General features: G+C 35.2%; 1 protein-coding gene across 7 annotated transcripts in view; it reads left to right on the plus strand.

Moving 5' to 3' along the window:
* LOC111054325 (protein bric-a-brac 1) overlaps window positions 1–25,871 on the plus strand; it is a 547,242-nt gene that overhangs the window by 215,140 nt on the left and 306,231 nt on the right. For all 7 annotated transcript variants that reach the window (XM_039430499.1, XM_039430493.1, XM_039430497.1 and 4 more), the window contains one exon: window positions 24,678–25,504. In XM_039430499.1, coding sequence (XP_039286433.1) covers window positions 24,707–25,504 — 798 coding nt within the window. In that variant the 5' untranslated portion in view covers window positions 24,678–24,706. The remainder of the gene's footprint in view (window positions 1–24,677; window positions 25,505–25,871) is intronic.

Raw genomic sequence — 25,871 nt, forward strand, 5'->3', positions numbered from 1 at the left:
TTGATCTCAATATCGAGTCCATTAGAAGTTAATTCTAAATGAAATTCCAATAGCTTAGTCAAAATATTTTCAAACAGTAGTTTTTTATCGTTCTTTAGTTGAATGAAAACATGGAGAGGAACATTTTGTGATAGTTATGGAAGTGATGATACAAGTGGGAAGACCTTCTTAAAATCGGCATTAATCCAATTAAAATTTGTAATTAAAACCGGTGACACAAATTTCGAACACAACGGAGTTAAAAGATCAATCAAGAGCGGTTCCGAACCCCCCTCTTCACCAAGATCCATAAACCGATATGCTACTCATTCGGGCTGACCAACCAAATTAAAATATTAATCTCGGCGACGGGAAACCGCCGGACCCGTATTATTATAACGGCGGTGAAAAATTATCGAGATGGCAGGGGACTAATCGAAAGCCGAAATTCGAAATTTGGCCGATCGCAATTATATGCAGGTGAGCGGGGTGCTGTTTTTTCGGTGCGGTGTCATATTGGTTATGGTTGGGGGTGGGGGGGGGGTTTACCTCCTATTAGGCAGGTTCACATAAATGTCCGGCCATAAATTATATGGACAAAAATTGCGTTGGTTTTCATTAGAGGTAGAGAAATATACGCGCGCGAAAAATATCACGACCCGGCGTGTTTTTTGTGTTGCTACAATTGTGAGCGACGTGATTTGGATGGTTGTAAATGTGTGTGTATGTGTGAGCGCGCGCCCTCACGCGTTTGAACGTCCGATGACATTTCCGACGTCGCGACGGTCAAAACTGTCAACGTTTTACAAAGAGCGAGAGAGTGTGTGGTGAACGCAAATATAAACATATACTTGTTATAGTTAATACGTGTCAATGATTAATTCATGAGGTCGGGCAGCCCAAATTCATTCGTTGACCTCTTCATACTCTGCACTCTGCACTGCGCTTGGTTGTTGCAATGAAATTCTACCAGGCGCCACTCTTGTGTGTGTGTGCAAAACTAATTGGAACAATAAAAGAGTGGGCAAAGAATGGTTAGTTGGTGTGTGTGTGTGTATCGGACGACGGAAATTCAGTGCATCCCTTTCCCCCTTACCACCATAAATAGATACGTGATGGGTGGTGGTGGGGGTTGTTCGTGTGATAAAGCGCACCATTCCGTCATGCATTTCTCGTGTTATTAATCTCCTGGTGACTGCCATCAATAACAGGGCCCAGTAGACACTAATGCGTACCATTTCGGATGTTTTTCCTATTAGCAGAGTGAAATGTATGCAAATTCATATGTAAATTGTGAGATTCACAAATAAAATTTGCCGATTCGTGAGGAAGTGGAGGGGGGTACTGATAAAAGAGCGTCGGAGTGACGTGTGTTGTAACCGTGCATCATGAGTTGTAGTCAAAGCTACAAATTTTGTCAAAAATTGCAGATCATAGCTCATAGGCTATTTTCATGTTAACAAACCAATTACCAGAGGAAAAGTGAAAGTGAAATTTGAATTTTATTTCTTGTTTAGTCTGTTAGTTTCGTACCCATTTGGTTGTTTTTCTTCTTTTATCTTAAAAGTTGCTTCTACAATGACTCGTCATCCTATTCTAGTGTTGTTTCAGAATTGGGGACTTCAAGGACTAGTTATTTTATTCCTTTGTTTATTGAAAATAGTGCCTTCAATATGTATTGACACAATGTCTCCGGTGACTGAGGACAACTGTTGAAGTGAGTTTTGCCAATTCCAAACTATTATTAATCTTCTGAAAGAAGAACAGTGTGAAGAATATCTATATTTTTTCAGAAAAATAATTTAAAGTTCATTTGTTGATAAACAAGAAATAATGCGTCCATGTTTCTTGGTTTTAGGAACTAATTAGAGAATAATTTACTGTACATTTAACCCAAAGCAAAAAGAGCGATTCATAAATCATCAAACAATAACGATATGTAGAGTTGATAATTTTGAAATTCCCAAATTAACTAAAAACTATGTGGATGTTTTTCATGATAGACGTCAAGCGTAATGAATAAAATTACCTCAATCAAGCAGACATGACACATTTTTTGGTAACCGTTAATTGAATGATAATAATCTGTTCTGGCAAAATTAATAGGGTCACATTTAGACGTTTTTTGCTAGGAAGTTGTTCTGTATAATTGGCAGAACGTTTCTATGGTGAAATTTCATTCACAATGAATGCGTAGAGAGGTTTACATGTTATGCTGGTGCTGATGGTGGCTCTCAATATTATCCATGCAAAAAGAATGTCCCTGGGGCTGTTAGCGTTTAATCTGTGTGTTGCTACAATTGTGAGCGACGTGATTTGGATGGTTGTAAATGTGTGTGTATGTGTGAGCGCGCGCCCTCACGCGTTTGAACGTCCGATGACATTTCCGACGTCGCGACGGTCAAAACTGTCAACGTTTTACAAAGAGCGAGAGAGTGTGTGGTGAACGCAAATATAAACATATACTTGTTATAGTTAATACGTGTCAATGATTAATTCATGAGGTCGGGCAGCCCAAATTCATTCGTTGACCTCTTCATACTCTGCACTCTGCACTGCGCTTGGTTGTTGCAATGAAATTCTACCAGGCGCCACTCTTGTGTGTGTGTGCAAAACTAATTGGAACAATAAAAGAGTGGGCAAAGAATGGTTAGTTGGTGTGTGTGTGTGTATCGGACGACGGAAATTCAGTGCATCCCTTTCCCCCTTACCACCATAAATAGATACGTGATGGGTGGTGGTGGGGGTTGTTCGTGTGATAAAGCGCACCATTCCGTCATGCATTTCTCGTGTTATTAATCTCCTGGTGACTGCCATCAATAACAGGGCCCAGTAGACACTAATGCGTACCATTTCGGATGTTTTTCCTATTAGCAGAGTGAAATGTATGCAAATTCATATGTAAATTGTGAGATTCACAAATAAAATTTGCCGATTCGTGAGGAAGTGGAGGGGGGTACTGATAAAAGAGCGTCGGAGTGACGTGTGTTGTAACCGTGCATCATGAGTTGTAGTCAAAGCTACAAATTTTGTCAAAAATTGCAGATCATAGCTCATAGGCTATTTTCATGTTAACAAACCAATTACCAGAGGAAAAGTGAAAGTGAAATTTGAATTTTATTTCTTGTTTAGTCTGTTAGTTTCGTACCCATTTGGTTGTTTTTCTTCTTTTATCTTAAAAGTTGCTTCTACAATGACTCGTCATCCTATTCTAGTGTTGTTTCAGAATTGGGGACTTCAAGGACTAGTTATTTTATTCCTTTGTTTATTGAAAATAGTGCCTTCAATATGTATTGACACAATGTCTCCGGTGACTGAGGACAACTGTTGAAGTGAGTTTTGCCAATTCCAAACTATTATTAATCTTCTGAAAGAAGAACAGTGTGAAGAATATCTATATTTTTTCAGAAAAATAATTTAAAGTTCATTTGTTGATAAACAAGAAATAATGCGTCCATGTTTCTTGGTTTTAGGAACTAATTAGAGAATAATTTACTGTACATTTAACCCGAAGCAAAAAGAGCGATTCATAAATCATCAAACAATAACGATATGTAGAGTTGATAATTTTGAAATTCCCAAATTAACTAAAAACTATGTGGATGTTTTTCATGATAGACGTCAAGCGTAATGAATAAAATTACCTCAATCAAGCAGACATGACACATTTTTTGGTAACCGTTAATTGAATGATAATAGTCTGTTCTGGCAAAATTAATAGGGTCACATTTAGACGTTTTTTGCTAGGAAGTTGTTCTGTATAATTGGCAGAACGTTTCTATGGTGAAATTCCATTCACAATGAATGCGTAGAGAGGTTTACATGTTATGCTGGTGCTGATGGTGGCTCTCAATATTATCCATGCAAAAAGAATGTCCCTGGGGCTGTTAGCGTTTAATCTGTGTGTTGCTCTCCCCTAGACATGTTTCGCGAATGCGTCTCTCTATTTTTTCCATCTGTTAGCTATCCAAATGTATTTGATGAAAAGTGTTTTTTTTAACCTAGATGTAGGGAACAACTAGTGTGGGAGAGTTTTGCTAGGGATTTTTCAATTTTTGATTCAGAATTCACTAAATTCTATCGCGTTAACAGTTAACATTTTTTCGATTTCCTCCTTGGCTCTTCTACGATCTATGAGTTTTGGTTTCTCAATAACAAATTAATCACAATAAAAATTGATTCATACCCTCCTAGAAAATAGAGTAAGATGATATTTTTATCATCTTAGTACTTCTCAGTACATCTGAGAATACTTCTCATGATCCCATTAAGTCTATAATGCGGTCCCTCAAGAGTCAATATACTTCTAATGATCCCATTAAGTCTATAATGCAGTCCCTAAAGAGTCAATATAATACTTCTCATGATCCCATTAAGTCGATAATGCGGTCCCTAAAGAGTCAATATTGTTGCATCTAGATGCACGTTTGTGCAATATAATTGAGAGTTTGTTAAGATATTGAGAGATTGTGCAATATATTGCTTGATTGAAGAGAAGCCCTCAGTTTAGCGAACTCCACAAATAAGTATATTCTTCAATAATTCCAATTTCGAAACCTAAAGAAAAGTTGAATATTCTTTATAACAGTATCAGACATTAAGGTCAGCGGATAGTAGATGTAAGTTATGCAATATTCATCCTTGTACATTTTAAAACTCTGGACTCCTACATCTTCAAACAATCGTCAGAATCTGTAAGATTCCTGAATCTTTTAAAGAACTGTTAGCGTTCCTGCAATCCAATATGTGAAAAATGTGAACTCCATTTTCATCTTCAAAATCGTCTGACTTTGTTTCTCGTTTGACTTGAGTCCTGAATCCAGACGGGTTTCTGTCCTCCCGTTGTAGAACAAATCATCTTGTCTCATTTGAATCCTGAATCGTAAGGCTCTAGTCAAATTCCCATTATATAGTATGTGGATATCCTACTGTTGCATCTCTACACAAAAGCATGACTCCTCGCGTTCCAGGTATCTATTAGCATGACACATGTTGTAACAAATTGACGCTCAGCCACACATGATCATGCAACACTGCAGCCCAACTAGTTGCAACATTTATGGTTGCTGTTTGGTAGCGTTCACTTATGGATAAGGGTGCTGATCAATCATGGACGTCTGCTGCTCGAAAATATCAGAAGAGAGTGGAGACTAACCACAGTACAGACAGGACTGTGTACTGTGCAATACTGGTCGCGGGCTATTTGTAGTTTTGTTTGCTGCCTTTGTGTATGCCAACTGCCTATCACAGGGTTCACCTTTATAGTAGTTTGTTGCACTAAATGTTGCATAGATGGCGCTGGACGTGACACGAGCTTTCAATTGGTAACGCACTTGTCACTGGAAAGCTGTCTGTGATTGGTAGGAAGGTGTCACCTTAGTTACCGATTCAAGCTTGCTCATTCTGTATTCCAAAATGTTGTTGAAAATTGAAAAAAGAGTTGAAAATTTAAAAAAGTTGAAAATTATACCGATTGTGATTGAAGACTTAATTTATTTTTCTATAATATGGAATAATATTATTCATAATAATTCACATAATATTGTCGGATTGTAAGATAGCAGGAGTCCGTTGGTGATAGGTAAATATGTATAAGAAATATTATGAGACAAACCAAATTTAAAAATGATCTTCATTTGTTGTGCATTGAGGCTTGAAACTGACATTGAATTGAATCACAGATCAGCAAGGGATCGTTCATAGTCATCCAGGATCGTTCAGTATCGCGTTCAAATCGTCATCAGCTGTTAATTGTTGATGGTAGTCTAATGATTATTTTGATGGGTATTACTCTGTTTCAACAGGTTCCAGTCGTCCCTAGTAGGTATTGCATTTAGTTGTTCAAGTAACAGAGTAAGAGTGGCAAAGAGTGAAAGAGATACAGGCGAATTATTTGAGAAATTGAATAAAGGATCCAAGAGCTGATAAAATTGAAGTACTTGAGAAATCGAGAGAGATTGATTGATTTTATTGAATCAATATATTTTCAATAGAGTAAGAGAGCGAGTGATTAAGAGTGGAAGTGAGAGGAAATTATAAAGAATCTAGATGGGACGAAAACAAAATATCTGGCACCAAGTAGGGAAAATCATTTGTTCTCGCTGAATGGCAAATCATTAATATCAGCGTCACCATGGATAGAGGAGCAGCATCACAAATTGTTGTCGATTGTCGTTTAAATGAATTTAATTCGGACCTAAACATTTGTTGGATGCGAGTAATGGACGAATTTATTAGGTTTAAACATTGGAGTCAACCGCCGCGTACCTCGGTTGTTGTTTTTGTTGTTGTTGTGGGTGCTGTTGAACAACCATAAACGCCGCGTTTACCACTTTCCATTCTCTATTCATTTGTTTTTAGTTCATCACCCGAATCGACTGATAAATTTGAATTTGATTTTGTTGGAACGATTGGTTTTGTTTAGCCTGCTAAAACGTCACTATCAGCGTTTAATGGTTGGTGTATTTAACTGTGTTTTGTGTCATCATTAAATTAACATTGATTCAGTTGTCCGAAATTTGTAAAAAATGACTGTTTACTCTCATTTTGCTTTTCGAGTATCCATGAAATTATCACTGATTACTAGTTCAAACCAAAAATCACTTTTCTTATTTTTTGTAACGTGATCCATTGCTGATAAAATAAGCAACTAAAGTTAGAAAGAAATCCTGGCGTTGTTTTCAAGCCAAAATTACTAAAATACGTTTTATAAGTGTGTATTGTTTATATTAGTCTAGTATTTGTATAATGTAGTGAGTTATTGAAACGTATAGAAATATTGAGGGTTTTTAAACTGTCATAATATAAAATTGATGTAATTTTGTCATGATTGCATACATGATTGTAAAATGTTATGGCAAATAAATAAAAATTTCAAAAAAGAAAAAATATTTACATAGCAGAAAAACAAGGAACTCAGAGAAGAATAAACGGCATAGAACTGCAACGCGGTATTATTAGTCACTAGGGTTTGGATCAGAAGCAGTGGAAAGATAAGGATTATTGAAATTTTTACGATTAGGCAGTTAATGACATCAGTATAGAGATTAATTTATTCAATTACTGGGACGTCGTCCTCAATTCGTTTACAAGTTTCTAAGGAACAGAACGGCAGCGAACAGAGAGAGAGAGAGAAAATGAGAGAAGGTGAAGAATACTTACATAGAGGTATATAGTGTTGATAAATAGGGAGAGGAAGAGTGAGAAGAAAGAGAGAGAGTGAGAAAGAGAGAGTGAGTGAGTGTGAGTAGGATGATGAAGTGAGGAAAAGAAGAAGACGGAAAAAGCAGAAGGGTTGACAAGATGGCGTCCAAATGGCTGGCTACGAAAGGGGTGACATATAAATTAAATCAAGTACACAATTATAATTAATTGTGCCTCTGCGATGGCTTCCAATTAAAACGAATATTATTAGTAGCAGTAGCAACTCAAAAGGAACTTCTTTTCAGCTATCTGCTCCCATTTTATTTTAGAAAACGATAATATTTAATATAATTTCATTTGTGCCTCGACGTCGTCTCGGATGCTCTCCACTCCCTCCACTTTACTGGCGACCATTTCTCCGCTTTAATTGCCAAAGGAGAACGTTATGATGGAAGGAAGAGGGCGAAAGATGGAAAACGAAGAAGGAGGTAGCGAGAAACGTGCATGGAAAAGAGATGGAGTATCAACGACATTTGGAACGGGCTGAGAACTCTACGAGCGGTGATAAAATTTTATTAAATAAATATTCGATTTAGTTCCAAGACGAAAGATGTAACAGATAGTGATTGCCTCATACCTCCTTCGCTTCTCCCCTCTCCCCTCGAACCTCCTCGCTACCTACCAACTAACACACCAACACGCAGACACTAGAAGCGGCATACAATCTGATTATATTCAGCAATTATAGCTGAGAAATATCATTGATCGCTGCTATAGAGAGAGATAGAGGAAGTGAGAAAGAATGAGTTATCGATAGAGAGTATGAGAGAGAGTGATGGAGGGAGTGTGGGTGGGAAAGAAAGAATGATGGAGTGTGTGAGGTGTGAGAAAGAGAGAGTGTAAGAGAGAAGAAGAGAAAGAGAGAGTGATGGAGGGAGTGTGGATGAGAAAGAAAGTATGAGGGAGTGTGTGAGGTCTGAGAAAGAGAGAGAGTAAGAGAGAAGAAGAGAAAGAGAGAGTGATGGAGGGAGTGAGGGTGAGAAAGAAAGAATGAGGGAGTGTGTGAGAAATAGAGTGAAGAAGAGAATGATTGAGGTAGTGAGGGAGTGGTTAAGACAATGGAAATGGATGAGACAGAATGAGAGAAAAATCTGGGGAGAATGAATAGATATTCGTATTAGGGAAGAGAGGAGATGTCGATAAAGACAGAGGGAGAAAGAAAGATAATGGGGAGGCCAAAGAGTAAGGATGGGGAGTCTGGTAAGTATGTATACTTCTTAGTATGGTGAGTGAGATAGAGTTTGATGTGAAGAAACAACGTGAATGATATTGAAAATGATAGATGAGAAGTTAAAAGTAAATAAATATGAAGAGAGAGATGGGATGAGTGAGAGGGAATAAGAAGTAGAAAGGAGGGAATATTGAGAAGGAGACTGATAAAGTGACGATCGAATTTGTAATGGAATTGAATTAAGTGGCAGCTTGTACGAAAATAGCTGGACTTATGTAGTAGTCTAAGGCATCTCGCATACGAGTTATTTTTATAACATTGCTAAGTGAATTCTATATTGGAAAGAAGTAACATGAAATATTATGTCTATGTGTGATAGTTAAGATAGATTACTATTAGGCATTAATGTGAGGAACAACTCTTTGAATGAGACAGTAATAATAAAAACTGTATAAGAACACGGAAAAGAGCAAATAAATATAATTCAACTATTATAGATAGAATAACCAAGTTCTCAAAGCATTGAAAATAATTTCAAATTTTTTAAATGTCCAATTGGAAATCCTGTTCCAGTCATGTTGAAAGATGTAAAGAATTATGTTGAAGACTATGTTTTACGATATTATTGTGATTGGTGGGATTTAAAAAGATTCAAAACATCTTCAAACAATTCAATACTAATCACTTCTACTTAAAACTCAATATATTAATTTTTTGAGCTATTAAACACATTATGTGTATGTTACATGTTACACTATATGGTTATAATAGTTATGAGTGGCTATTTGTATCTAAGGATATTATAATATACCCACTTGTATCAACCTACATCATTCTATCAGTATATATCTCTCTCTTTCTTTCTCTGCCACTCTCTCTATCGCTGATATTGCTAGAGTAGTAATGAATAACTATCTGATAGTAATAATTAATGATTGAAATATTAATTATATCTTATCTCCTCTCTTACAATAGTAGAAAGTATAATCTCTTCATCATGAAATCAAACAAAACACGAATGTGATCTATCGTTTTCCAACAATAAAGGGTCTGAGAAAAATTAACATTCCTCTGACTACCAACTATATTCAATTTTAAGTGGAATATTTCATTACAATAATTCTACTCAATACTTACTCTTTTACTATACAGAGTGCTTCAGAAGTAGTGTCGAATATTTTAGGGTATTGTTCCTGGATGATAGGAAACTACAAATGTCGTATTTGAAGTGTCCAAAACTCAGCGATTATCCTTATATCAGCTATTTTGTTTTTTTCACTTAGGAATTTTTATCTCAGGAACGAAATGTTGTGTTGATCTGAATTTGGCATGAATATTTATGCTATAAAAACTCATCTTTAAAAAATAGAATAAAAAATTTTAGATGTAAATTTTCAAAATGGCGGCCATTTTTAATTTTTGATGGCAAACTTCACGAAAATCGTTGGCACATTTTATCAAGATTTCAAGGATACATTATTTATTAAGATTGATCGAAGAATAACAGAGAAACTAATTCTTTTGTACTGCATATTTTTAATATACCTAACTCCTATTTAAAAATACCTATAAATATCAGAGCTATTAGAATGTACAATATTGGCAAGTAGAACATTAGTCTGCCAATCATGAAATCAATAAAGAAACAGCCGTTTCACTGATTGGGAGCTGGACAACTGAACCACGGGCCACGGCACCACGGCACCACGGCCTCAATAATGGCAGAACGCGCGTTGTTTATGTTTAATCACGCGACACCATTGTTCTCACGATAAGTTGAATAAGTTTCGGAGTGGGGGTGTTGAAAGGCAGGAAAAAATGAGGGAAACCGTTGGAAATAATGTACGCCAGGCGCAATATTGTTAATCTTTCATTGCACTCTTATTGCGACGAATAAAAAACGACATTTGATCATTGCTTCTAGCGGGGAGAGAGAAAGATAGAAATGAACAATATGAATTTCAACCATTTTTCCAGTATGTAAGAGAAGATCGGAATAATGCAACAACCGTAACCTGGCTAGATATACGAGCGGCGAGCGCATATATTCGCGATTTTTCTGTTTTTATGCAATTTGGTGTATATTGTTGCTTCTACTGCTGATTCTCGTCGTTTTATCATTACTTTTCGCTGACAATCAAACGGACCGAGACAATTGTACTCAACACTCCCCCTCCCACACTCATAACCAACCCCCTAAAATCATATCCCATTACACATGGTCGGATACGTCCAGATGACGTGTGATGATGATGACGATGATTACTGTTATGAGCAGTGATAATAAAAAGGCGCGCGTTCGCGACAGATAAACGTTTGATAGGATCGAGACGGACGCGACGCGACGCGACGCCTACAAAATCACTAACTCAATGCACGGGTGAAAGAAGAGATAAAAAATCCGGGCGTGATATTGGCGTGTGTAACTGAGATAAAAAATTGGCTCAATCGTCAATATTCACAGCTGGAATGTTCCAATTTTTAATTTCACAAGAATGATTGTTTGTATACAGGAGTGGCGATTCGATTATCAAGTTCAAATTTTAGTATAATTTTGGAAGATTAGACTGTAATGTATCCTTTCTATTGTTGTGGAATCTAGAGTACTGAATTCTATTTATGGTTTTATTCATGAGAATTATATATATAAGGTTATTTTTAAAATGAATTCAGGACTACTTTCTTGTATTTATAAAATAGAATTATAGTACCCTTTAAAATTAATAAAATAATAAAAGGATGATGTAATAACCGAAACTATTAGTTACGTTACAGTTTGTTTTCTATACGATAATTCTATTTTATAAATATAAGGTTATATTCATATCTCAAATATTAGTACAAAAATTTCAAGATTGCATTCCAAATATTATTTTGGATTTCACTAGAATTTCTTATTCTAATTTTTTTAACGTCTAGGTATGGGTATTTTGCTCATTCACAACTTTCAATCTCTTTTATCCCATTATATTAGTAGTCATTGATCACTCACCCAATTGATTCACAAAATTTATAAACAAATTCATAATTGAGTAATTGGGGCCTTAGTAGTTTGATAACAAAGATGTTATTAAAATAAAATATTCAACGCAAGGAAAAGAGCAGGACGGGTAGAATAAAATGCAGTGATTGATTATATCTTGAAATATCAGTAATTTGTATGATTTATGAATAACAACAATTGTGCATTATAGGAGGATGTTCAAGACATCACTATAGTGAGGTCCACGTTATAATGACAGTATTTAATCAACTTTGGTTTTGCTATCCTTGTCTATCATTCGACAAAGCCGGTGGTACTATCCTTTTCTAGGTCCACAACGGTGCTAATTATGTTTCTGATAGTGTAGAAATCTGATCAACTAGCAAGAACCCGTGCTTCGCAAGGGTGTATTTTAAAACTTGACAAAATGAAAACTTGACGTAATGGAATTTTGAAGAATTGAGAATAGGCCTATAACCATCCTTGGTTAATTAAGAATCTATAAGCAAAATTTCAAGTTAATTAGTCCAATAGTTCAGACGTGATGATGCGTCAAACATAATTTTCCTACCCCGTACGTGCATAAGCTAGCTCTTTACTTCATATAATTATTATATAAATCTATAAACTATAATAGATAAATTATAGTTTATGTATCTATAAACTATATTATATAAATCTATCTAACTATATCTTATATAGTTAACGACTGCAAGAGATAGGACTGTGTAACAGAATAGTGGTGAAACTATGATAGCGCCAGAAGTGTCTCAAACACAATAGTAGGTACTACATGAACTTTTGAAAGTGATTTGAAAAAATGTTAAAACAACACAGAACTGAATCCTTATCATTCTACCTTCGATTAGAGAGGCTTTTGTTTGAGCCGAATGGAAATCTATTTATAAAAAAATGAATGTCTGTTTATGTGTTTGTATGTTTGTTTGTTCCCTGTAGACTTGAAAACTACTTGACATAACGGCATGAAACTTTGGGGATATGTTGTGTGAATATTGGGGATGGTTTCTGAACAGAAATTTTAATAGGGGGGCTAATAATAATTATTTATTAATCCATTTTACAGACATATGTTTTCGAAAAAGTTCTTCGACTACTGAAGAACGAAAAGATGATCATGATTCAAGATCATATAAATTGTGATATGATTTAGCATCTAAAGTTACCAGCTGTAATAAACATATCACCCTGTGATAAATTATTGTGTACTGGTATTAAAATGGTAGTTTGGAGTTGATTGGTACCAGCTGTTGATAATGGTTCCTTAGAAGGCCTATACAAATAATTATCACTTCCCTATCATTGAGAAACTGGAAAATGTTGAAAAAAAATTATTTACCTAATGAAAGAGAGTATATATATATATTGTATAGTATATATGTATATTATTCATATTGTATTCATTAATTATTACTGAAGAATGAAAGAATAATTTATTTACAATTTTTTGAATTTAGCTTAGCTTATATTCATCCTAAAATGGAAAGAATATGGAATTCTGTATGATTCATCGTACATCGCATATTTCCTGGACCATCTATCGACAATCTACAGCTATGAAAACATTGAATATTTGTCTTTGAAACACTGATATAACCTTTTTTTAATATTGAAAACTTTACTGATAGATATTACTACCAATTGATTGAGAAGAATAATATGTTTTCGGAATAATGAATGCTCCATGACTTAGCACATAGGCAGCCCGTATTGAGATGTGAATGAACATGTTGATTGTCAGATAAATTTCATGATTCAACAAATAAAGTCAAGTGTAACATGAGATACATTGGCGGTACAAAGTTCGCTGGGTAAGCTAGTTGTAAGTTAAGCTTTATTTATTATTAATAGACAACGCTGAAAAAGACAGGCTCAATCACCAGGAATACTATAAATCTATGAGGGACCAGTAGGCCATTAATTTTGAGTAGTTCAATTACTTCCATTATGGATACATTATGGACAATCAATACGTATGAAATTTATCAGCTACCGTAGAGAATAAAAAAAATTTTGATTGCAGTGACCCCGACTAATGTATTATGAATAACCATTCGGATCAAATATAAGGAATTACTCGCATCTCTCATCATCATCAACTCGTAATTTTTATTCACAAAATATTAACTATATATATATATATCAAGTTATATTTAATAAACTCACGGCTAGTACTCAAGTTTGTCTTTTTCTGGCCGATGATTCCAATGATTACAACATATTTAGAATATCATGTGTAAATTATCTCAGTTCCATATGGAGTTCACCTTACCATAAGCTTACTTAATAGGATCCTTTTTCATCCTTTGAAATCCTTAGAGGCAAAATATCTCAAAATCCGTTCTTAGTGCGCATCTAGCATGTTTGAAGAATATTTGTGCAAAGTTTCAAGTCTGTAGGCCAATTAGTTTGAGCTATAGTGTGATTTTACATCAAAATTTTCGAAAAGTGCCCTCTCCTGAACTCCCCTGTGCTCCTGATTGGAATTTTTCTGAATAGATCTGATTTTTTTCGTACCTGAACGAAAAAGTTCCTCATGATTTTGCTGTGCAATGAACGGTTAAAAAATGAAAATTTTGGGGGGCACAGCTCCCTCAGGGGGGGGGCAGATTTCTAAAAATCCTTTTGTAGTGAATGTTTTGAGGCTATAATAAACAATTGTGCGAAATTTCAAGTTTTTAGGCTTAGTAGTTTGGGCTGTGGTTTGATTTCAGTTTGTCAGGGCTTAGCCTTTTAGATATAGGTAGAAGGAGAAGAAGAAGAAGAAGAAGAAGAAGAAGAAGAAGAAGAATAAGAAGAAGAAGAAGAGAAAAGAAGAAGAAGAAGAAGAGAAAGAAGGAGAAGAGGAGTAAGAAGAAGAAGCAGAAGAAGAAGAAGAAGGAGAAGAAGAGAAAGAAGAAGAAGGAGAGAAAGAAGGAGAAGAGGAGTAAGAAGAAGAAGAAGCAGAAGAAGAAGAAAAAGAAGAAGAAGAAGAAGAAGAAGAAGAAGAAGAAGAAGATAGATTATTATGCTGTTTTGGCCTGTGATCTGTATAAATGTCCTGTAACAACTAAAGGTGCGTCCACACATGCCGAACCGAACCTCGAACCGCGCAGCAAACCATGCATTCCTCCGAACATCTTGCCTTTCAACGAACATGAGCATATGTTTCATAATGTTAAAAATCAGCTGTTAATCATTCGCCGTACCGTACTACGAACCATTCGCCGTGCCGCTTGGCTCTGTTCTAACTGCTCGCCTCACCGCACTCCGAACGCTGAACTTTTCAGCCAATCAGAGCCCTCGATTACAATTCGCCGTGCAGCTCGCTCCACAATATTTTGGCTATCCATCACAAGTGGAAAACATGCGAACATGAATACAGAAGTATGGGCAATTTTTTATTTGATTAAATTCATGTTTTGAAGAATTCATGGTTACGAATGATAAATTGATAGGAGCTTATAAATATTTTCTAATTCAAATGAAATAACTTCTGAAAAAATAATGATTGGATAAATACCAATATTGAATTATGTTTCAATTTCAATTTCAATTTCAATTTATTTCAATTTCAATACAAATCTCATTAAATACAAAATTCATATATATTTTTAATCCCTCTAGCTTTAAGCTATTTGAGGAATATTTAAAAAAAAATACTAAAAACATTTACTATGTTGAAATAACTTACATAATAAACAAATATAAATATATTATATTAAATGAATGTTATTAACAAAGCAAATTAGAATTCATAAATAATTACTTATAATAAAATGTAAAACCTTCCCATATAACTATTAAATGATCGCTAGTCTGAGAAACTATTGTGAGCTTGCATTCTTACTGTAAATCCAACCATATGTCATATGTCAATCATCAATTATTGCAATGAAAAATAATTTCAATTTTGTCCGAACTTCACCCCTTCTTTGTAAATTTCGCAATTCCAGAGGCAATGAGTTCAGAAGATATGGTATTCTGCACTCTGGAGTTCTTTTACCATAATTATTGTTGAATCTCTGTGGTCTAAATACTCTGTTTCTTAATTCATAGTTTATTTCATTTATTTCTCTAAATTGGCTTATGAAATAATTCCTTGTCAAATCAGTATAATTGGCTAGGGCCCCCATGGACATAATTCCCAATAGCTGGCGATCAATACCATTAAAAAGAGTTCTTATTATTCTTTTACAATATTCTGTAATGGCTGTTTTATATATTTCGGAGCTAAACTGTATATTGAGATACCATAGTACAGAGTACTCTGTATCATTGAATAGTAAATAATTCTTTTAGTGCCAACCGGAAAATAGCTACTTATTCTAGAACACTTATAAAGTGCTGCTCTCATTATGTTTTTTAGTGAATCGTTGTGTGATTTGAATCTCATATCAGAATCGAAAGTTATTCCTAGGTGTTTTATACTTTTACTGTAATCAAGTTTTTGGCAATTGCAATTATTCATTCTTTGGTTTCTCAGGCATACTGTTTCATGGCAAGTCAATTTAACAACTTCTCTTTCATCAACATTAATTCTTTGATTCTTAAACACTATAGCCTTTGTCTTTTGGGCATTAATTTTTATACTGTTATTAAAGAAGTACTTAGTTGCCAAATCAAGATCTTGTTGTATGAGTCTCAAACCAGTTTCCAAGTCTTTGTGTATTACATAGAATATATTGTCATCAGCATATTGCAGAATTTTACTTTTAAAATTTAAACTAGCAAAATCATTCACATATATGTTGAATAGGGTAGGTGACAAGATACTACCTTGAACTAATCCACATGTCTGCTCATAGCTGCTACTAATATAGCTACCTATACCTGCATGCAAAGTTCTATCCATGAAATAGTTCTCTAATAATCTTCGTAATTTACCTCCAATACCTATTTCACTTAATTTGCGAAGCATGATTTGATAATTCACAAGGTCAAATGCCATAGTCAAATCAGTTGCCACTGCCATTACAAACATATTATCATTCAGAGATCTATTAATGTCACCTGTCACAGTTTCTAATAAATCAATTGTTGATTTTCCGGGAATGAAGCCATGTTGAGCCTTGTTTATTATACTATGTCTGGATAGATACTGTTGCAATTGCATTCCTATGAAGTGTTCCAGAATTTTCATAACAACTGATATCGATCCCACTGGTCTGTAACACCCCAGATTTTTCTTTGATCCTTTTTTAAATATGGGTCTAAGATGAGTTACTTTCATTGGTTGTGGTATATTACCAGTTTCAACAATTCTGTTAATCAAATGAATCAATATTAGTCTCAGGTAAAATATATTGCTTATTACATCTCGTGGTCTAATCCTATCTGGTCCTGAGGATGACTTACTATTCAGTTTATTGATAGCTAAATACAGTTGACCAAGAACTCAGTACATCGACAATTCATTCAACTAATTCTGTATTGATAAAATTATGATCATTTTCTCTATTGATAATCAATTTCATCAACTAACTGAAGAAAGTACTTCAATTTCCATGAATTTATTAATAGAATTATATAAATCTAAAGTGTAGGTCATATCTAAATTCACAAAGAGTTCGATTCTTGTTGGCAAGATAGATGTTATTCAATGCAGAAATCATTGTTATTTTACTAAAAGATAGGATAAAATGAATAGTTCTCTTCCAGGGGGAGTTTTGACAACCCGCAAAACTCATTTCTCATTTGAAGAAATAATATCTAAAAGGTGCATAGGACCTTACTTTTTTGTTCAGATTGCCAAAATACCTCTCATTTCAATATTAAATTTTTCGACTGACTGTACAGTGAGTCAATCATTCTATCAAGGCTTGAATAATTTTGAAATATTAATTAAATAAAAATGATAGAGAATAATTATCATGTAGATATCAACACCTTTATTTAAAGACATATTAACTGCATGCGTTTTCATATTGCCGATAGAGCATTGATAAAACTGTAGACGTTTATTTAGCAGTCTCAAAAAACTGTTCCAGCTGAGAAATTAATAATACATGCCACGTGTAGGCTTTTAAATTGCATCAGGAAAACGAAGTTCAAAACTATGGTTTTCCTAAACATATGTTTTTGAGATAATTTCTTTGATGCAGCTGTTCCACATTCACCATTATAAATTATACAGAGTTTGTGAAAATAAAAATATTTATTGATTACCAAAACAATACTATTATTATATTAATGATAATAATTAATTATTAAAACAATACTTTTATTATATCAATAATAATAATATTATTAAACATATCTATCAATTATCAGAACAATATTATTGAGGTTGAGTGGAATCAGGTAGAAAGCAATAAAAGAACAGATGTTTTTTTGTGAATTTCTATCATATTATTTTGTTATTTCCAATGATTACAACATATGTTAGAATATCACATGTCAATAAATAAATTATCTCATTTCCATATGGCACTCACCTTACCATGTTCATAACCTTACTTAATAGGATCCTTTTTCATCCTTTGAAACCCTTAGAGGCAAAATATCTCAAAATCCGTTCTTAGTGCGCGTCTAGCATGTTTGAAGAATATTTGTGCAAAGTTTCAAGTCTGTAGGACAATTAGTTTGAGCTGTAGTGTGATTTCACATCAAAATTTTCGAAAAATGACCTCTCCTGGACCCCCCTGTGCTCCTGATCGAAATTTTTCTGAATAGATCAAATTTTTTTTCGTAGCTGAACAAAAAAGTTCCTCATGACTTTGCTGTGCAATGAGCGGTTAAAAAGTTCAAAATTTTGGGGGGGCCCCAGCTCCCTCAGGGGGGCAAATTTCTGAAAATCCTTTCTTAGTGGATGTTTTCAGGCTACCATAAACAATCGTGCAAAATTCCAAGTTTTTAGGCTCAGTAGTTTGGGCTGTGGTGTGATTTCAGTCTGTCGGGGCTTAGCCTTTTATAAGTATAGAGATTAATGCAGAGAATCGGCATCGCTATTCTTCTATCTTCATCCACTGTCATTATAACGTGGATCTCACTATAGTCTGTACTCTAGCTCTAGGGATTATGCTGTTGTCACGCAAGAAAATTAATTGAAATATGAGTACTGTTGTGTGTGTGTGTGTGTGTGTGTGTGTGTGTGTGTGTGTGTGTGTGTGTGTGTGTGTGTGTGTGTGTGTGTGTGTGTGTGAGATATGTGGTATTTAGTCCAATCAATATAGACATAAAAAAAGGGGTATGCTTGCAATTTATATTGTAGTTCTGATTTTTTAATATATTATTTGGGTACATGAGAGAAGTCTAGAACCAATTTCTTCTTGCAAAATTTCCTTGTGCTAGATACAGAATGGCCAAAAACCTTGTATTTTCGGCTCATTCTCCAGTTCTCAGCTATTTCTGCCAAATCTCGTAATCGGACTGGAAAAGTTGCTTCAGCCTTATTTTAGATCATAAAATTCTGAATTAAATGAGATCATTCGGAACTTTCTATCTCCAATGAGTACTGAGTTATGATTTTTCAAAAATGAGTGAAATTTGAAGCAAAAACCAATTTTGATGAATTTCAGTTTTTGACATAAGTTCATGAGATCATGTTCTATGAGAATAACCCGTTAGATGCACTTCATTTCAGTATTTCCTAGTGGAGAGGCGAGCTTAAGGACACCTCAAGGAACAAAATTTCAAACACTTATAACTTTTGATGCAATGCTCAGATTTCATCGTACTACACTTCATTCTTCTCGGCTCGTCATGGCGGTCCAAAATCATGCATTATGAGTCAAATTTGGTCGAAAAATGAAAAATTTATTGTTGAGACAAAAATACATTTAATACACAATTTACAATTATACAATATAGTATATTTTACAATATACAATTTAATACACAAAAAATGGTCAATTTCTATATTCAAAGCTGTATGTCTTGAGAAATACTACTGATAAAATTTCCAAATCTAGTGAGGATGTGAAAATTGTCCCCCTCTACCCACTCCAATAAATGATACTCTTGATTCAAATACGATTCAAAAGTTACAGAAGATTTTAAAAATGGCGATTACAGTTTTTACATTTTTTCGTGATTTTACTGTTGATCAAGAGTTTCTTAAACGAGTCTGATAGATCATAGAAACCTACGATTGATTCCAAATTGTAGATAAATTCATCCTCTACGAGCTTAGTTGCCTAAAATCCAACTTGGAATATTATAGAACTGTCAAAACTTTCAATATTAGAAAAATATCTACACTTACCGGATTTTTTTCAACAATCAATTCTCACTTTACGAACATATTTTTTCATGAATCGTTTACAGCAGATGAAAGAGAAAATGCTATTACACATTTCTGGATCAAGTTACAGAGATACATAGCTTTGAATATAGAAATTGACCATTTTTTGTGTATTGGAATATGGGCTTAAGTACACTCAACAATAAATTTTTCATTTTTCGACCAAATTTGACTCATGATGCATGATTTTGGACTGCCTTGACGAGCCGAGAAGAATGAAGTGTAGTACGATGAAATCTGAGCATTGCGTCAAAAGTTATGTGTTTGAAATTTTGATCCTTCATGTGTGCGCCTCTCCACTAGGAAATACTGAAATGAAGTGCATCTAACGGGTGATTCTCATAGAACATGATCTCATGAACTTATATCATTGTGCGAAATATCAATGTGAGGACAATGTAGTTGGTGATGATGATTGAAGCTGAATTTTAGGTGTTTTTCACAATACAAGGAGCATTGTTGTCAGGTGTATCTGAAAATCTATTTGAGATAGAGTGCTCTCCCTGATTTCATATTGTAGAGCACAAAAAAATACGCCCAGAGGGATTTTGAATTATACATCTAAATGTTAACAATCGGAAGATATTGTTGATCAAATACTGAAATTCATCAAAATTGATTTTTGCTTCAAATTTCACTCATTTTAAAAAAATCATAACTCAGTCTTCATTGGAGATAGAGAGTTCCGAATGATCTCATTTAATTCAGAATTTTATGATCTAAAAAAAGACGAGAGCAAATTTTTCTGTCCGATTACGAAATTTGGCAGAAATAGCTAAAAACTGGAGAATGAGCTGAAAATACGAGGTTTTTGGGCAACTCTGTATCTAGCACAAGGAAATTTTGCATGAAGAAATTGGTTCTGGACTTCTCTTATGTACCCAAATAATATATTAAAAAATCAGAACTACAATATAAATTGCATGCACCAATGTATATAGTGACTGGACTAATAATTCAATACATTGTGCATTGAAATGCATTTCAAGCTCCCTTGAAGTACTTAGATCCCGCCATATACAAACACATTTCATTGTCCCAAATATGTAATTGTAAAAGTTTAGTTACACACACATCGATTTTTGGACGTACGATTTTTCCATCCTTATAAATTCTATTAGATTAAACATAACTCGGCAAACAGATGATGTGTTCATGTGTTTGCTAAGTTCCGTTTAATCTGGTAGATTTCATAAGGACGCCAAAAAATCGAACGTCCAAAAATCGATGTGTGTTTATGACTGGCTTGAGTCATATGATAACGGCTCATAGCAACGATGAAGATTATCCTGATTGCCATTATAATAGTAACAATGATAATGATGATGAATGATGAAGATGATTGTCAGATTGTCACATGGATATGAAAAGGAAAATTCTAGTGATGGTGTTTGTATAGAATGATCATCAGAATGGCAATGATTTCGATGAGGATTATGATGATGTTGTAGTGATGACGATGATGCTTTTGATGACGAGTATATTGTGATATGATGCCGTCTGTGGGGTGACAATTGAGTAATGGGAAAGAGAAGACGTCCAGTTGCGTCATCCCATACGGGCGCCAAGAATTCGGCCTCTGGTCAAATTGAGTAGCAGTCAGTCCTCTGATCGCTTGCATACTTGGGCATCGATGGGATGCGCGGAATTATGCAAGGCATGTGGAGCATAAGCAACCACAATGATAGTGTTTGCGTTTGTGTAGATTCTTGTGCTTGTCTCACCTACAGTGAGTTTCACTTTCTACTGGCAGTATTCCTTATGAATAACTTCAATGCTTTCCATTCAACCAATGCTGACAGTACAAAGTGAATCTCACTAATGTATTACTAATAAATATAGTAATTGGCGGTGAGAGTGAAGCTCAACGCCCAGCGCCCAGCCCGCAGCCCGCAGCCCCTGTTGGAGTCTGTCGAAGAAGCGACATGCATTTAAGGATTCTAGCTCGCTGATTATTCAAACCCGTGTCGCTTCTCATGCTGATTGTACGGGTGTCAATCTTGTGTGCGATATCTCAAAAGTGCGAGTATTTCAACTTTTTGTTATTTGTGTTTGTCATAAAATTATTAACACATTTCAAATAAAATGAAAATATTGTCATTTCAAAGCTAAAACCTAATATCTCTAACCTTCCCTTTCAGCATAGAAACCTAATTGAACAGAACTTTCTAGGTTATTTGTATAATAAAGACAAATTATACTAAATTAATTCACGCATGCACATTTTATATTCAATGTTTCGCATTTGTCAGTTACAATCAATAAGTCATCAAATGTCTGTGGATATTGGGAGTCAAAAATAGAGATGACATCATCTCAATTATTCTAATTTCACTTAGTTCATTTTAAATTTATCTCACACTGTTTATGAAAAAAAACTCCATCAAGCTGTAAAAACATTTCTCTTGTGGCTGTATTCAAACTGACTGTTTTGAGGCACTTCCGATTGTACTTAGTTCTTGTTTCTCTATTGCTATTGGTCCCAGAAAAGAGAATAAGATGAAATAAATTGAATAATTGAACAAGGTATTGAATTGAATAATTATTCAATACCTTGGGATTCGTAGCTTCGTGTTAAAATCAACATAGTAATTATCCTCAGCTGAATTGTGTGATGTTATTAGCAAGAATTGCTTTGTACATATGTTGGATTGGAGTTGTCAACTTGTCAATCATTCGTTACAACTATAGAGAAATTCTGAACTAGTACAATTTGTTTTTCCATGATCCGATTTCTATTGTATTTTGATTTCATCCTTGAACAAGGTATTGAATTGAATAATTATTCAATACCTTGGGATTCGTAGCTTCGTGTTAAAATCAACATAGTAATTATCCTCACCTGAATTGTGTGATGTTATTAGCAAGAATTGCTTTGTAAATATGTTGGATTTGAGTTGTCAACTTCTCAATCATTCGTTACAACTATAGAGAAATTCTGAACTAGTACAATTTGTTTTTCCATGATCCGATTTCTATTGTATTTTGATTTCATCCTTGAACAAGGTATTGAATTGAATAATTATTCAATACCTTGGGATTCGTAGCTTCGTGTTAAAATCAACATAGTAATTATCCTCACCTGAATTGTGTGATGTTATTAGCAAGAATTGCTTTGTAAATATGTTGGATTTGAGTTGTCAACTTCTCAATCATTCGTTACAACTATAGAGAAATTCTGAACTAGTACAATTTGTTTTTCCATGATCCGATTTCTATTGTATTTTGATTTCATCCTTGAACAAGGTATTGAATTGAATAATATTCAATACCTTGGGATTCGTAGCTTCGTGTTAAAATCAACATAGTAATTATCCTCACCTGAATTGTGTGATGTTATTAGCAAGAATTGCTTTGTAAATATGTTGGATTTGAGTTGTCAACTTCTCAATCATTCGTTACAACTATAGAGAAATTCTCAACTAGTACAATTTGTTTTTCCATGATCCGATTTCTATTGTATTTTGATTTCATCCTTTACCTTCATTCCTAATTAATTTGAATAATTTACTTCTAAATTAAAAAAAAAATGTTCCAAGTTTTTTCATTCAGTTCTAGTTCCAAGGAGATTAATAAATTAGCTTTTATAGATTTTGAGTGATAATGTTGGAGTATATTTTTAATAGCACCCAATATTGATAAACCTATAAATATGTATCACAGTTCTATATCAATAATTTTCATATAATAATAGTTGTGAGGATCATTGATTTTTCAATTATTTGTTGATTCTTGATACATTTCTTATTGTGTTTTTATTTTTCATTTCATCATTGAAAAAATGTGTTTGTATTGGAGTGTTCGAACAGGATCATTGTATTGAGTATTATGATGTGTATTGTTGAATTTTTGCTGGCAATAAATCATTTTTATAATGCATTAGATTACTATAAGTAACAAAAATCTTTACTTAGCTGTGATATGGAATATTGAATTATGAAGTTTTTCATATTGCAAATTTTCTTGTTGGGATTTTTCTACTCGCTTATTTAAAAAAAGTTTTTGTTAGTTAAATAAGAGTATTGCATACTTAATTTGAAAAAAATAAATAGTAAATACTATGATTTTTCTGTAATTGTATGTTGACTGTTATTTGGGCCTTGTAGGAAATTCTAATATGCACAAATAGAACTGGGTTGGGAATAACAATCTGAGACGATATCAACACCAGACTTCATCAGTTGCAGTGAGGGAAGCGCTGAATCCATCCACTGTTTACTCTACTGACGTGTATTTATATTAATATAAATGGTCTGACTCGTATGCGTTCTTGAACCACATAAACACACACTCACACAAACCTCCGTATATATGTATTTTCTTCATTACTCTAAAATATATTCATATATAATATGTACATTCATTCTTGCTACAGTTCCCAAACAGTCTATATATATTTATCTTATGTTTCGTGAATCTCGAATCTTATTCATATACATATTCCTTTATGCTTATATATCTCACTCTCATCCTGGTATATTACCAAAACAGTGTCCTATACATGTATCTTATAAATTTCTATATAAACCCCTTCTTGGAATAGCACCTCGAGCCTCTTTATATAGATATATTTCTGGTATAATATATGCTGGTTATTGCTGGCCGGCCGGCCCAGCAGTGTGTCATCAATAAATCAATAGAAATTGTCTACGAGAGAGGGGTGAAGGGGATGCGTGTGTGTGTGTGTGTGTGTGTGTGTGTGTGTGTGTGTGTGTGTGTGTGTGTGTGTGTATAAGGGGCTCCAAGTAAGCAGCACGAGCAAGGATGGAAGGAAGGAGGCATGCATAATGCATAGTAGACATACTCTCATTTCACACCCCCGTATTACATGTACATTTTATATATAAATAAATGATTGTAGGGAGTGGAGTAGCGCTGGGTTCGGTATCGCGTGAGGGGGTGGGGGAGGGGATTCAGTGGTGGGGTGAGAGAGCGCAGTGGTGGGGGAAGGCAGGCGGCGGGCGTTTGAAGCGCGCAGTATCGTTGGAGCCGAGCGCAGCTCCAGTCGTTATCGGAACGCGTGTCTAGTTGTAGTAGCTTGCCTCTCGTAGTCTGAGTCTCACGTGTAATTACCGTCACCGTGTCGTCGACTGTTGCAGGACGAACGTCGTCAGCCGAGGACGACGAGATGCACGCTTTCGCTTCCTCCGGGGGCGGCGGTAGCAGCTCGGCCTCCTCCTCGACGGCTGGAGGCGGCGGCAGTGGATCTCCTCAGCTGTTCTGCCTCCGCTGGAACAACTACCAGAGCAACCTGACCAACGTGTTCGACCAACTGCTGCAGAGCGAGTCGTTTGTCGACGTGACGCTCGCCTGCGACGGCCACTCGGTCAAGGCGCACAAGGTGGTCTTGTCCGCTTGCAGCCCCTACTTCCAGGCGCTCTTCTTCGACAACCCCTGTCGTCACCCCATTGTTATCCTCAAGGATGTGCGTTGGCCCGAGTTGAAGGCGGCTGTTGAGTTTATGTATAAGGGTGAGATAAATGTGTCACAGGAACAGATAGGACCTCTACTACAGGTTGCCGAATCTCTAAAGATCCGTGGATTGGCTGATGTGTCCGGCAATGGAGACTCGACGGATGACTCCAAACTGGCCGACACAGTCTCCCTCGCTCCACGACCCTCTAAGAAACGCCGCCGTGACTCATCACCTTCCGCAGACAGTCCTTCCGCCTCCAATGGTCTCCCTGACGCACTGGGTCTTGTGACCACATCTCCTACTCCCGCCTCCGGGCCAGGTGCCATGTGTCCACCGCCTCCACCGCCCCCGCAGCAGCAGCAACAGGCGAGCGCCGCCTCCAGTCAGGGACAGATGTCGCTGGCCGCACTGCCGCCCCCGCCGCCCCCGCCGCAGTCTGCCGCAACCGCCGCCGCCGATGACATGGAGATCAAGCCCGGCATTGCCGAGATGATTCGCGAGGAGGAAAGGGTGAGTTATTCATTCTATCTAAATCTACTATTCAATATTGGTTGACTATCTTTCTGAAAATTATCGGTGGACATGTGTGACTGGACCCTCCTTTTCACCATCAATAATATATTCTTGTATAGTATCAACTAATAATAGTGATAATATTGTTGGATTTCATTGGTTAAAAAGGAAATATAACATCATTTTATTATTCTTAAGATTAACAATAATTTTTATATTTATTCATTATAATTTTCAATAGCAAGAGTTTTCATTAATTCGACTATTTTAAAAATCAGGTATTCTAATTCAGTTGAAATAAAAGCTCTCTTGGCTTAAGAAGATTGTCGCTGATGGTTAGGAAAAATGCCGGTCTTTTATCCAT

This window comes from Nilaparvata lugens, chromosome 6 (assembly GCF_014356525.2).
Source record: "Nilaparvata lugens isolate BPH chromosome 6, ASM1435652v1, whole genome shotgun sequence".
Lineage (NCBI taxonomy): Eukaryota > Metazoa > Arthropoda > Insecta > Hemiptera > Delphacidae > Nilaparvata > Nilaparvata lugens.